The sequence below is a fragment of the Mustela putorius genome, unplaced genomic scaffold, assembly GCF_011764305.1.
Source record: "Mustela putorius furo isolate JIRA1106 unplaced genomic scaffold, ASM1176430v1.1 tig00000127_pilon_pilon_pilon, whole genome shotgun sequence".
NCBI lineage: Eukaryota > Metazoa > Chordata > Mammalia > Carnivora > Mustelidae > Mustela > Mustela putorius.
In genome coordinates, this window is record NW_025421288.1 from 9077800 (window position 1) to 9091932 (window position 14133).

Here is a 14133-nt window from a genome sequence, read left to right on the forward strand (position 1 = left end):
GGGATGTTGAGCGCCTTCACGTGTCTTTTGGCCATCTGGATGTCTTCTTTGGAAAAATGTCTATTCCTAAATATCACTCTTCATATACATAAAAATGAATGCAAAATAAATTGGCTAAGGTTGTCAAAGCCCTCTGACCAAAAACCACCAGGGACACAGCTGTTGTCAAAAAAAAGTTAGGTTTATTTAATTTGCTTCTGTAAAGGAGAATGTACCCTAGGGAAACCCTCATATGAGTCTTTAAATATGGGTTTGCATTCCGCGGTTCTGTAGAGGGATTAGGGAAGTGTGGGACCATTTCTGGATTGAAAGCTGTCAAAAAGCAGGGGCAACTTAAAGACTGGGTTATATATAGTCCTAACTAGTTCATCTAGGAGGCAGGGGGACGCAAACAGGGCTGGAGTTACCAACGGTAAGGAAGCAGCAACCACTCAGAGTCAACTTTGTGGTCGTCAAGGGGTCTCACCGATGTCTCATTCTGAACGTGATTTATTTTATTTCTGCTGGTAACATTATGGTCTGAATATCAGAGGGGTAATCTTAAATGTTCTTGGTATTCCTAAAACTTCATCGTAATGTCCATTATAGAAAGCATCCCCATTCCAAAGATGTTAAAAATGTAGAAAAAACGCTCATCTTAGATTTGATGAAATAGGATTCTTGGTGTATTACCTTGGGCAAGTAATTTACCCCTTTAAGCCTCAACTTCATGTTCTGGAAAATGGGAACAATACAGTCTACCACATAAGACTTGTGAGGACAAACTGCCTGGTATAATATTGGGTGTATCACTCAGAGTCCAAGAGGGTAAGAGGAACCACTCTAGGTATGTAAAACAAAGAATTTAAAGCAGGGTGTTCCTGACGCTGGTGACAACAGTGCTGGAAGGGCTGAGTAGTCCCAACAGGGGACAGAGAGGCAACACAGAGATTAGCAAACACAGGGCACTCCCCACCACTCCTAAACTGGAGGGACAAATGGAGGAGAGGGAATTAACATAACCTGGAAGTGAGTTGGGACTCACTCATCCCCCAGACGTTGGGACCACAGAGGAGTTTTATCTATGACTAGAGACCTGCCCAAGCCTGAGCAAACAAGAGAAAGAGAAGAAACACACTGGCTTTATCTTTCCTGCTATCTTCCAGTCTACTGCTACTGGCTCCCATGGGCCAAACCCACACCTGATGGCCCCAGTCCTGGGAGCCTGAGGATCTGGACCCATGCAAGGCAGTAGAGAGGAGAGCGTAAGTTCAAGGAAGGGATCCCTGCACAGCTTACCACGTGATCGAGAGATAGAAATGACTGAAAACGGCTTGGTAATACCTTTATTTGTAAAACCTTTAAAGTACGGGGTACACTTGAAAGTAACAAAATTATTCACTTAAAGACCCACGGTAATGCAGATACCCTAGCTCCTATTGGCTCTTCAGCCCCCAACCCACTATATACATTATTCTGAATTATTCCTGTGTCTGGTCTGATATGGTGGCATTTTAAGATGGATTTCCAGTGTCAGACATTTTCTCAACCGACATCTCAGGAGAGCTTCTGGAGCAGAGGGGGTATGCCCATTCTGTGTCACGGAGGTAAAAGCTCGACCTGAGTAGGATGGCGGCGAAGCAGTGTCATGGCAACTGGACTCCGGTCTTGGGGCTCTCAAGAATTTGTGTGCCCCTGGGGAGGTGCACAGTCTCTAGACTCACGTTTTAATAAATGGAAATCAAAGCCATCGGGGGTGGTTTGCGTGTGCCCACACTCCACTTGGCTCTTCCACCTTCCGCATCCCCTTGTCCAGAAGCCTCCACAATGTCTTCCGAGAAAGGATGAGGTCGTCTAAGAAAACAGAGAACGTGCCCAAGGTCACAGAGCTGGCAAAAATCAGAAGGAATTCCCTATCCCCCCTTCCCACGCCAAGGCCCTTCTCGCCGCTCCGCCGGATCCTTTCCCGCCCGGGGCATCTTCTGGCGGCTGAAGGCTCGTTCGGGAAACGCAAAGGCGACCCCCAACAAAACCCCACGGCACCTGGCAGCGCTCTCGACGCCCGCCAACGGGCGCGATCCGCAGCCCGAGGGACGACGCCCCCCAGCCCGCGGGGTCCGGGGGCTTCTCCGCCGGCCGGCAATGCCCGCCTCCGCGCCGCAGGCCGCCGGGGAGCGCGCGGCCCTCCCCGCCGCCCTGCGGGTCCCCGGGCGGCTAACGGAGCCGCGTGCCCGGGGCGGGGCCACGCGCGATTGGCCGCGCGGGGTCGGGGGCGGGCCCGCGGCGGGCCGTCCGGGAGGGCGCCGACAATGAGCCTCCATAAAAGGGAGCGGCGGGGGCCTGGGGCCCCGGATTGAGCCCTCCCCGCCCGGGGTCCCGACGCGCTCGGTCTCGGGGAGGCCCGGACGCGCCCGTCGCAGGCCGGGCAGTGAGCGGCGAGCGGCGGGCGGCGGGGAGGGGGCGGGGAGGGGGCGGCGCGGGGCGGGAGGCGGCCCCTGGCTGCGCGCCCGGCCTCCGGCGTCCGGTCACCGCGATCTCCCCCGCGCGCACACACACCGGCCGCACCATGGCCCTGAAGGCCGAGGGGGCCGCGCTCGACTGCTTCGAGGTGACGCTCAAATGCGAGGAAGGGGAGGACGAGGAGGAGGCCATGGTGGTGGCCGTAATTCCGCGGCCTGAGCCGATGCTCAGAGGTGAGGATGGAAGGGGACCCCACTTCCGCGTCACGGTCCGGGCCCGGGCGCCCCCTCCCACTCCGCAGTCTGGGGGCTCCAGCGCCCCCTCCCCCCCCCCCCGGTCTGGGACCTGGGCGCCCCCTCCCCCTCCGGCCTGGGGCCCGGGCGCGCTCTCGCTCCGCCCCCTCCAGGGTTTGGAATCTGGGGCCTCCCCGAATTCCCTCTCTCCCGCCCCCGTCCGGGGTCTGGAGCCTTCGATCCACACCCCGCGCGCTCCGGATCTTCCGGTGCCCGAGCGCCCCCACTCCCGGGCCCCGCACCGGCGGCCGCGGTCTCCCGCCCCGCGGAGCCAGAGGCCGGCGCAGGGGCCAGGCTGTGTTTTAGGCCGAGGGGCAGCAAGGCCTTCAGGGCCGAGGCCGGGCGCGCAGCCTGGTGTCCGGAGAGATCCGAGGATGCCGCCCGCCAAGGGGAGGATTTTCAGGGCCCTCTACGCAGAAAGCTTTCCTGTCCCCCAACTCCCCTTGCATCCCGGGCCTTCCACTTGCGTAAGCCACAGGTGTCAGATTCAAGCGCTTCAGGGGTGAATGGGATGGCACAGAGCACACTCAGATTCGGAAGAGAAGCGCTTGCTAGGGGTACCCTCTGCCACGCAGGAAGGAGATTGGCCTTGGCAAGGGATTCGAGGAACAACCTGGGAGCCGTTGATTTCCCCTCCCCCTTTACCAATTTCTGTAGTCCGCAGGATCTTGCAGACCATTAGAAAACAAAGGGCCATCTTAGTTGGAAACTTAATACTCATGAAAATGCCAAAAAAATGTTCATGGAAATGCAAATATCGTTTTTATTCTCCAATACCTCTTCCCGTAGGGGGGATTGTTCACCAAAGAGGTTGAGAGCAAGGCCATTTATTTAACCTCAGCATCACACGCTGTTTCCCCCCACCACCTCTCTCATCCTTTTTTGGATTCTGGAGGGTTATAAAACAAGTCAGGGAAATAAAGGCAGCTACCCTTTATCTCAGAGCTTGCCATCCACCATAGGTTCTTTCCCTGCCTGTGCTAGTATTTACCGAGGGCTGGAGGCCAAGCTGTCTCAGTTCATCCTCTCAATAACCCTGCAAGAGAGGCCCTGTTCCCCACTGTCAGGGATGAGGAAATAGAAGTCCAGAGAAGTTAATTCATTCAGTAGGTCTTTATTAGGCACCTGCTGTAAGCCAGGCAGTTTAAGACTGGGCACGCTAATGACTATGAGCAAAGATGACAGAAAGAAACACCCCTTCTGGAATATATAAATGAATGACCCAAGACCAACATAATTAAATGCATAGGGTGTCAGGGACTCATAAGTGGTTCAGAGAACACCAGAGCAAAGGGAGGAGAAAAGAGAATGGGGGTGTTTTATTTGGAATATCACGCAGTCGGGAAAGGCTTCTCTAATGTGAATCTTGAGCGCAGTCCCAAAGGACATGAGGGAATGAACCTTGTGGACAGTGGGAGGGAGGGAAAGCACTTTAGGCAGAGAGGATAGCCAGTGCACATGTCTTAAAGCAGAAGCTTTTTGAAAGATTTGGGTTAGGAGGAGAAAGGACGAATTCAAAGTCTTTGGCCTGAGCACCGAGGACGGGCCTCCCATGTGCAAAGACAGGAAGGCTAAGATGTAGGCCTGGGACACATTCAAGTGGTATGGCCAGACAGGCATCAGACACGTGCATTTAGATGCCTCGAGTCTGGCCGGAGGTACAAGTAAGGAAGTCATCAGCCGGCAGGCAGTGGGAAGAGACTGTCAGAGCAGGGAGGTAGACAGAAGGGGTCCGAGACGGGACATGCAGAGCTCTCTCTGGCGACAATAGGTTGGAGATGAAGTCAGTCAGTCCCTCGTCAGAGATTGTCCGCATGCCACCACCTGCTAGGCACTGTTCTGGAGTCTGGGGGTCCAAGTGTTGACAATCAAAAGTCATGCAGCGGGGAGACACTGTGCGCGAGTAACACCATGTTAGACCCGGTGGCGGTGTGGGCTAGGGAGGACATGGTGGGGGGTTGGGTAATGGGGTGCCCAGCATTCTGCATGGGGGCCGAGAAGGCCGTCTCGAGAGGATGGTTCTTCAGCTATGCCCTGAAAGAAGTGAGAGAGCCGTGAGAAGGAGGAGAGGAGCCAGCACGTGTGACCCCAAGAGAGCCCCAGGGAAGTAAGAGATGAACCAACAGGAGGTGGTGCCCGGAAGCTGAGCAACCAAAATCAAGCTGGAAGAAGTGATGAGTCAAATGATGAAGTTTAAGAACTAACGAACTAACGGCCGGGTTTAGCATTGGTGACTTTGGCAAGAGCTGTTTTGGAGGAATGGTGGGAAAGAGAGCCCAATGGCAACCAAGAGGTCAAGGTTCCCAGTCACGTGGGAGATAGGTACAGTCCAGCCTTGGACTTGGATCTTCTGAATCCTGGCCAGTTCGCAGACCCAATTCAAAAGCCACCTCCCTGTACAGTCCCTTGGCGTTAGGACGGCCCATATTTTATTTCATCCCGTCTTCTGAGGTGAGAAAGAGGTGTGGCCATGAGAAATCGCAGAGACAGGCTGACATGGGTCTCAGCCTGCCGCCTTTGTCGAGTTTGTGTTCCATGCGCACAAAGCAGGTGCCAGGCAGACCCTTGGGCGCAAGATTACACCTGCACATGCTCTGGGAGATGGGAAAGGGATTCTCATGGGGTGTGGTGGCCTGTTGAAAGGGCCTCGCCCAGTGGAGAAGCTGGCATGCCCCGTCATTCGAGGACAGAAGGCCCACGAGCATCTCCTGCATGCCAGGCCCTGTAGGGACAATAGATCAGATGGACCATTCTTGTTCTCAAGAAAGGCCACAGTGTGGCGTGGATGTCAGATGTAGATCTAATCCCCCACCAGGGGGGGGAGGTCAGGAAGGCTTCCCAGGAGTAAAGGAAATTGTCGGACTCATCAGGGTGGTCTGGACAGACGTGTCAAGGCTGAAGACCTGCAAGAACAGCCTGTTGGAAAAGCCTGGGGAACTGTGGTTGGAGCCCAGGTGGAGAGCAGAGAGGCAGGGAGCTAGCGGATGCCGAGGCACCCAGGGAAGGTTTAATAAGGTTATGGTCTTTAATAAGGTTAAGGTCAGTCTCATGGGCGGCAGGGGAAGGGAGAGAAAGACTTTGGGTGGGAATGTTCCTCCCCCCGCCCCCCAGACTCCACCAAGTTTGGGGAACCATGTTGTAAGTCTTCTAGGCCACGGGCACCTTTCCTGCTAACGCCTCCTGCACGTCTCCCTCTGCAGTGGCCCCGCAGGAGAAGACCCCCCCGCCCAGGCCCAGCCTGCTGGAGGCAGGTGGCGAAGGCTGTGAGGAGCCCAAGCAGCAGGTGTCTTGGGAGCAGGAGTTCCTGGTGGGAAACAGCCCAGGAGGCAGCGGGCGGGCACTGTGCATGGTGTGTGGGGCGGAGATCCGGGCCCCCTCGGCGGACACGGCGCGCACACACATCCTGGAACAGCACCCTCACACCCTGGACTTGAGCCCTTCAGAGAAAAGCAACATCCTGGAGGCCTGGAGTGAGGGAGTGGCCCTTTTGCAGGACGTCAGAGCCGAGCAGCCTTCTTCACCAACCTCGGGTAGTTGGAACGGTGGGGTTGGCGGGGTGGGGGTGGGGGTGGCCCCACAGAACATTTGGAGCTTACTGGGCGTGCACCCTCTCCAGACTCAGGCCAGGATGTCGAAGTTGACCCGGACTCCGAGCCAGACCCTGCCAGGATGCCGGCAGAGATCGTCGTTCTTCTGGACTCTGAGGAAAACCAGTGTCTCCCAAAAAGGAGCCGGCCCAGGGGCCTCCGCCCCCTCGAGCTTCCTGGTCAGTCTCGGGGAAGCCCTTGAGGCTGAGCCGGGGAGAGGGGAACACGCACCCTGCACCCTGCGTTCTCTGCGGAGAGGGGCTGCGGGGCTCAGGTGTGGACCCTTTAAAAGGTCTGGGGTCTTCTCGTTCTGCAGCTGCCCCTGTCTCAGAGCCAGGAAATAGGAAGCCCCGTGGTCAGAGATGGAAGGAGCCCCCTGGGGAAGAGCCGGTCAGAAAGAAAAGAGGCCGACCCATGACCAAAAACTTGGACCTGGACCCAGACCCCGACCCAGGTGAGAGGAAGGCCCCGTGCTTGCAGGTGTGGACATGGGCTCTGGCCGCAGTGCTCCAAGAGGAAAAGCCAAGCAGGGGAGGGAGATGGTCTAGGCCTTTGGATTCTGGCTTCAGTGAGGATAGATGGCTCCACCTCCCGGACTCCCATTTCCTTCCTATCTCTCCTTCCAGACCCCCCGTCCCCCGACTCACCCACAGAGACTTTCGCGGCCCCCGCTGAGGTCCGACACTTCACCGACGGCAGCTTCCCCCCGGGCTTCGTCCTCCAGCTCTTCTCCCACACGCAGCTCAGGGCCTCAGACAGCAAGGACTCCCCCAAAGAGGGGAGAGCTGCAGAAGGAGGCCTTCCCCAGCCGGAAAGCCCCTCTCCAGGTGAGCTCCCGAGAGGGGATGACAAGGGAGGGACAGGCAGGCTGCGTCCTGGGGCTCGGGCCTCCTCGAGGCCCCTCTGTACCAGGGCCTTGGGTGTAGAGGTGGTCAGCACTCGGGTCTCCTGAGAGACTGGAATGACAGGGACTGGCCAGAAATCTGAACTAGCTCCTTGGAAGTGTCCTGGAAGTGATCCGTCAGGTTGGGCAAGGCCAGTGCTCCCCCAGGCCAGATACCCAGCTCCACACTTAAGGCTGCTCCCCCCCCCCGGGGTCTGTGGTGCTCCGCTCACCCTGTTGGAGCAAGGGCCTGAATGGACCCATGGGGAACTCAACACGCACCTCTGCGCACAGAGCAGTCCAGTGACTTGTCTAATGATAGCAGTAAGTGCTTGTGTTTGTATCATGTGTAACCGATTTCCAGAAACTTCTATACGTGGTTCATCAGGCCCTTAGGAAAGTCTGTTTTCTGCAGGGGAGATGGAAGTGGGAAGGCTGAGTCTCAGAGCTGGTTCCTCCTTCCCTTGGTCCTCGTATTCGTTTCCTGTGGTTGCTATAACAACCTGTTCGTGGTTTATGAGAACGTGCTTTATTCCTTTTCAGTTCTAGAGGTCAGGAATGGGCCTCACTAAGTTAAGATCCGGGTGTCAGCAGGGTTGTGTTCCTTTCTGGAGGCTCCAGGGGCAAAGACTTGACTTATTTGTTTGACAGAGACAGAGAGAGCAGAAGCAGGGGGAAGCATCAGGCAGAGGGAAAGGGAGAAGCAGGCTTCCCGCTGAGCGGGGAGCCCGATGTGGGACTCGATCCCAGGACCCTGGGATCATGACCTGAGCCCGAAGCAGAGGGTTAACTAACTGAGCCATCCAGGTGCCTGTCCTGCCAGCTTTTTAGAAGCTGTGTGCAGTCCTTGGCTTTCGGTCTCCTTCCGTCTTCAAAGCCCGTAGAGGTTCCAGGGCCAGGAGAGTTCTTCTGAGCTTCGGCCTGACTCTTCTGCCTCCCTCTTCCCCACTGGGACTGGGAGTACATGAAGCCCACCCAGATCATCCAGAACCATCTATTCAGTTTAAAGTCGGCTGACTAATCCTCAACATTAATTCCACGTGTAGCCTTAATTCTTTCTTGCCGTGTGACAAGCCACAGTCACAGATCCTGGGGCTGAGGCTGTGGACATTTTTAGGCAAAAGTCCCAGAGTGAAGCCGTGGCAGAATTCAGTTTAGACCAGAATGCTTTCTGGGAGGGCAGAGGCTGAGCCTGGTTTCTTCAGCTGTCCAGGACAGGCATCTCGGGCTCGGGAAATGGCCCTTGAAGGAGTGACCGAGTGACCCACAGCACCTTGTCCCGGCCTGCCTGAAATGTGCATCCGGAGTTAGAGCCCAGGGAAGGTAGCGGGAGAAGACTGTGGCTCCCCAGAGCGGCGCTCTCAGAGAGGAGGTGGGCTTTTTGCACAAAGAGAAAAGCAGATGTGCATCTCGCCCTGCCCTCCCCTCCCCACTCCCCAGCAGGGAGCTGTTAACAGTCCGGTTTGTATCCTCGAGACCTTCTGCAAAGCTCAGGGTGGGCGTGTTATGCACACGCACTTTTGCTTAATGTATTTTTTTTTAAGATTTATTTGACAGAGACAGCGAGGCAGGGATCATCAGCGGGGGGAGTGGGAGAAGGAGAAGCAGACTTCCCCACCGAGCAGGGAGCCCAACTCAGGGCTCGATCCCAGGACCCCGGCCGGGATCACGACCCAAGCCGAAGGCAGACGCTCAATGACCGAGCCACCAGGCACCCCTCGCTCAATTATATTTTACCAAACCAGGCTCCGCTTTTCCTCGTCTTGAGGCAGGCATCAGGCGTTCACATAGGTCACGGTTTTAACTGTCTCAAGTTTCAGCTTGAGCCACATTCCAGTCCTGCCTCCCCGAGACTACGCTCTGCTGGGACTTGAGCGCTCCCCGAGCCTCCTCGTCCTCTGCGGCGGATCCCTGCTCTAAATGGCTGGCCGCGCCCACTGTTTAATGGGTCTTCTGATTTCATTCTCAAAAGGGAGCCTTCATTTTGAGTCCCGGGCTACCCTGTGCCCAAATTCCACCTCCCTGGAGTGGTGAGAAGCTGAGAAGGGAGTCCCCAAGGTCACAGGTTCCTTTGGGGTGTGTGGGCAGAGTCTGAAGTCGTCAGGTTCTCCCATCTGATTGACGTGAGAGGGTCTTTCTCGGCGGGTGGCAGAATGTAGAGAACCCACAGCAGCTCATTCCTGAGGCAAGCACTCTGGAAGATGACACGAGTGAGGACAGAGTGTCTTTGTCCCCAAGAAACTGACTGTCTCTTTGGGGGTACAGGTCAGAGGCAGGGACACAGCCACCATAGTTCTGTGCAGAGCAAAGGGCCCAGAGTGGTGGTCGCAGACTGTTTCAGGATTGCAGAGCTTGGACAGATTTCCCGAAACCATGTGAGGCTTCAACCAGAATGTCTTCACGTTGAGTTGCTTTATGGATTGAAGTTCTTGGAAGATTTTGAGTAAAGATTCTGTCACTTTAAAAAATCTTGAAAGTCAAGGATTTAGAAGTTGGGAAAGGTCACTGTGGTGTGGTCAGCTGAGCTGATGGAAAGGAATGTGAAGCAGAGAAGACTTTCTGGAACTTTCCATGGGCCTTGCAGGGTGAGGGTGGGGAGGCGTCCAAGCCAGGAGAGAAGGACGAGGCTTGAGGACCCCACCCACAAATGGTGAGAAAAAGAGCCTCTTGGTCTTGCTAGTGTCTGTGTAAGACCTAGAGAGCTGGCTCTTAGGATGCCTTGACCAGGCTCAGTATGCTTCCAGGCTGGACCAAGGGAAAAGGTGTGCGTGTGCGTGCATGCCTGTGCTCATGAGGGTGAGCGTGGGTGAGCTTCACAAGGGACAGGGTCTTTGTCTTGTTGACTGTTGGATCCTCAGCAGCCGGTATGGGGCCTGGCACAAAGAAAGCCCTGCGTAAAGATTTACTGAAAGAAGGGTGGATAGCGGCTACCCTCGCTTGTCATGTGGCAGTGACATTTTCAGAGTTGCTGATCAGAAACAAGACTTAACAAGAGAAAAGCACCCGGGCCCATCCTCTGGAGAAGGTTTGTGCTTGTACACATTCACGCACAAGTGTGGGGGGAGGGGGACAGGAGCCGGAGAAGCAGAGGGGCTTGGGTCCCCAGGATGGAGGGGGCCAGCCCTGGGTTTGGAGTGCTGAGGGGGCTCAACTTGTCCCCGGACTGATAAGTCCTCCTGGTCTGCTCTTTCACGGCCGTGGGGCTCAGATGGTGCCTGCTTTCTGGAAGGGCACCCCACATCACGGTCGCCTCACTGTCCTGATGCTCCCCTCCCCACCACTCTCGGCTCTGCCCTCCATGCTGCCAGAAAGAACTGGTACGTAATTCCGTTGCTTTGAGCAGTCCCCAAGTCCGTGAACTCTTAGCACATGCTGAACTCTGTTAACATCTTAGCATGTCACCCGTCTCCTTAAATCCCCACAATCATGTTACGCCGTGTTAGGAGTTCCATTTTGGAGAAGAGGACATAGCCTCGAAGAGATACGGCACCTGTCTCAGGGCCCTTCACCTAGTAAGTGGCAGCCTGTGTTTCCACCTGTACCCAGCCCCCTGCAGCCTCCAAGCCTTCTCTCTGCTGCTGGGGAAGCCCGGGGCCCCTAACGCCTGGCTAGAGCCCGTCCCCTCCCTGCTGGCCGCTCTGTCCCTCCCTCTCTCCTCTTTGTCCAGGGTCCGTGTTCACCTCCAGATCTCACCCGGCAGCCTAGGCAAAGCTGTGATTTCTCCCTTCGTGACCCCTCATCCCTCCCTAGCCACTGTCTCATTTGTTCCCAAACCTTTTCAGGGAGGCTGGGGAGCGTTTCCCACACTAACCGGCCCTCCTCTCTCGGAGCCGCTCCCGCCCTCTTCCAATCTTCCCATCTCCTGCTAAAATTGCTTTTTTCGGCAAGGTCCCCACTGACTTGGCTAAAATGAAAATCCAGCGGTCACTTCTCAGTGCTGGCCTTTCCCCAGTGCGACCGTAATCACGATACCGTCCCTCCCTCCTTCCCAGATCTGCTCTGGTCTTGGGGCTCCCCGGACCACTGGCCGGGTCTCCCTCCAGCTTCACCAGACGTTCTGTTTCCCCAGCCTGTCCTTTCACACGCGGCTCCCCGAGTCCGATCTGACGGTTCTCTCTCCTCCTCTTTCTTGAGTGTAAGTAGCTTCAGGTCAGGACATGTATCTGTTTCATTTCCTGTGATCTCCCCAGAGCCTGGCACGGGGTCCAGGTGCTGCTTACGTGTTCTGTGAGTGAGTGGTTAAGTGACGGACTGGATGCCTCAACCTTGGGGCAGGGCCTTCCTCACTCCTGGAGGGACCCAGTCCAAGTTCATGTGTTTCCAGCTCCCACCCAGATTCCCCTGGTGACATGCCTGTGGTTGTCCAGAAGATCTATGGAACTGCCTTATCCAAACTGAATCTCCCCCTGCACCCCCTGCCCCCAGCCTCTCTCATCCTCCCCAGCCTCCCCTCCCCTTTTGCATTCCGCACTTTGCTCAGGCTAAACCCTCAGGATCATCCTCTTCCCGTTTCCATCAAGCCCTGGGCAAATCGTGTTAGCCCCACCTCCAAAATGGGTTCAGAATTCTGAATTCTGTCACCCTGTCACCCCCTCCGCTGCGGCCACCCTGGTCCAAGCCATCTCTTGCCTGGTTCCTTAATGGCCTCCCCCCTGGCCTGCCAGCTTCTGGTCTTTGCCCACTCTGGTCTCCTCTCCTACGGAAGCCAGGGTCCCCGGTGCAAACCGAGTTAGATGCTGTCCCTGCTGTTCACGTCACACTCCCGATAAAAAGCCAGAGTCCATGGCGACCAGGGATGCTCACCGCAGGATCCCGACTCTCCTAAGCAAGCCGGCCTGCTGTTCCTACAACGTCAGGCAGGCGACCCCCGGGGCGTTCGCGGTCACCCTTCCTTCTGGCTGGAATGCTGTTCCCTGGCCACCCACATAGCGGACTCTCTCTGTACATCTTTGTTCACATACCCGCCCCACGAGGCCCTCCACGCTCTCCTGTCCCCTTCCCCGGTGTCTCTTCTTGCTTCCCTTTCTTTCCGATGTGTCTGAATGGAACACATTGCGTTCATTGATCGTATCGGCTCCCGCCACGGGATCAGAAGTTCCAGGAGGGCCTCGTGGTCTGCTCCCTGCGCTGCTGGGACCCCGGTGGTCAGAGCCGTGCTGGGCACAGGCTGGGCGCCCACTGCCTTGCTGTTGAACTTGGGATCCGGCCTGTCCTCACAGAGCTTGGAGTTTGTCAGACACAGACCGACTTACCCAGAGCAGAATTTGGCGATGGCCACTGGTGTGGAGTTTGGAATGTCAGCAAACTGTACAGCAAAGCTGTGCCCAGTTTCCCAGCCACCTGTTAGAGCGCGTCTCTAAAGACAGTGTAGGCCAAATGCCACAAGTGGATCCTTCTCGAAACAGACATCCCGACAGTTGCAGTCACCGTGTTCGGTTTTGCTTTTCAATGTGAAGTACTTCAGCACGTGCCCGTGTGGCGGGGGACATTTTTTGTGGCTGCTTGAAAGCCATGGAGAGTCTGCTCTTTCCTCTAAGGCCTGGTTTTGCCTTTTCAGAACCGCTGCTCCCCACTGCTGAGGTGGACGTCTGATCCCCGTGGCGTGGGTCCTGATGGGAGGGAAGAGCCCAGGGAAGCTCTCAGAGCAGAACTGGGATGCTAGCCCAGGGCATGCCATGCGGGGCTCTCGCCTTAGCTTCCGGATCTACCCGTGAGCCCCATGACAGGCACAGCTGCATTTTACTTGGGTAGGGGGTTCCCCACACCCACCCCCTCTGCCCACACAGGGCAGAAGCCTTCAGGCTAGGGCGCCCAGGAAGTTTTAGATGAAGCAGAGTGAGCCGAAGGGAGGAGCCGAGGCGAGTAGACACACTGAGCATCCGTGCACCAAAGTACGTGGGGAAGGAAGCCCACGGGCTGCGTCTGACTTAACACCTGAGAGCCCGTGACCTCATCTTCTGGTTGGTCATGGTCCTCAGATGAACCAGGAGTGCGGCTTCCTGCCTTGGGCCCCCCTCGTACCGGGCCCCGGACTGTGGAAGTGAAGGCCTGGGAGTGGAGGTGCGGTTTGCAGAGGCCTTTGGGGGGCATCCTTGCAGTGGGGGGTCCGGAGGGCCCTGACTTCTGCTCTCTGCTCCCATCCCTGCCCAGCTCCCCCTCCGGGGCTCCGCGGGACACTGGATCTGCAGGTTATCCGCGTCCGGATGGAGGAGCCCCCGGCAGTCAGCCTCCTGCAAGACTGGTCCAAGCACCCCCAAGGCGCCAAGAGTGTGGGAGCAGGTGACCCCCCAAACTGGCCGGCGGTTCTGTCAGACTCCAGCACCACTGTGGGGGCCCAGCCAGGGGCAGGGGGAGGTGTGTAGGCTCTCACTTTCCCGGGGAGGGAGGGAGGGAGGAGGCAGGGTCCCCCTTTGGCTTATCACTCAGAGCTGCCCGGCTCGGCCACCTGATGGAGAGAGTTAAACCAGGTGCCAAGGCAGGATGGAGGAGAGGACGGGGGTGGGGGGGGCAGCATTTACTGCTACTTGGGGGCACTGGAAGGTGTCTACCCCTGGCAAGGCGCAAGGCCAGGCCCTGAGATCTGGGCGAGGCCGGCCTCAGGGCTGTCGTGTGGTGCGGCATTGGGCCTGTGGAGAACACCTACCCCCACCCTTTCGCTGACCCTGACCTCTCTGTCCCCCTTCCTTTCCCCCTCTAAACCCCCCACCATTCTCCCTTGGCACAGTGCCTTACACAAGAGGTGGTCACGATGGGGTTTGAACTGAGTCCCACTACCTCGGGGGATGCCTCTCCTCCCCCACCTGTTCAGGCTTCTAAACCAGGAGGCCCGAGCAGCCCACCTGGGGGTTTTGTTCACTCACTCCCTCCTTTTCACCTATTTTCCTGTTGTATATATCTCCTTTGTTGACAATAAATTATTTTTTTTTATTAA

General features: G+C 56.8%; 1 protein-coding gene and 1 long non-coding RNA gene across 3 annotated transcripts; one reads left to right on the forward strand and one right to left on the reverse strand.

The window, feature by feature from the left end:
• Positions 1-1307: 1307 nt before the first annotated feature.
• On the reverse strand, positions 1308-2274 carry LOC123387310. Its single transcript, XR_006601689.1, has 2 exons — positions 2023-2274; positions 1308-1833 (listed from the first exon to the last, which is right to left on the reverse strand). It is a non-coding gene; the product is annotated as an uncharacterized LOC123387310 (long non-coding RNA).
• A 41-nt stretch (positions 2275-2315) lies between these two features.
• Positions 2316-14133, forward strand: SPINDOC (spindlin interactor and repressor of chromatin binding). Of its 2 annotated transcripts, XM_045064028.1 has the most exons (7): positions 2316-2672; positions 5933-6262; positions 6349-6498; positions 6636-6773; positions 6946-7146; positions 10411-10519; positions 13353-14133. In XM_045064028.1, exons 1-7 carry the CDS (start codon positions 2546-2548, stop codon positions 13483-13485), a joined length of 1188 nt encoding a protein of 395 aa, XP_044919963.1. In that variant the 5' UTR covers positions 2316-2545; the 3' UTR covers positions 13486-14133. The 2 variants fall into 2 exon arrangements, with proteins under 2 accessions (XP_044919963.1, XP_044919969.1); XM_045064034.1 differs by lacking the exon at positions 10411-10519 and having other exon boundaries at positions 2319-2672.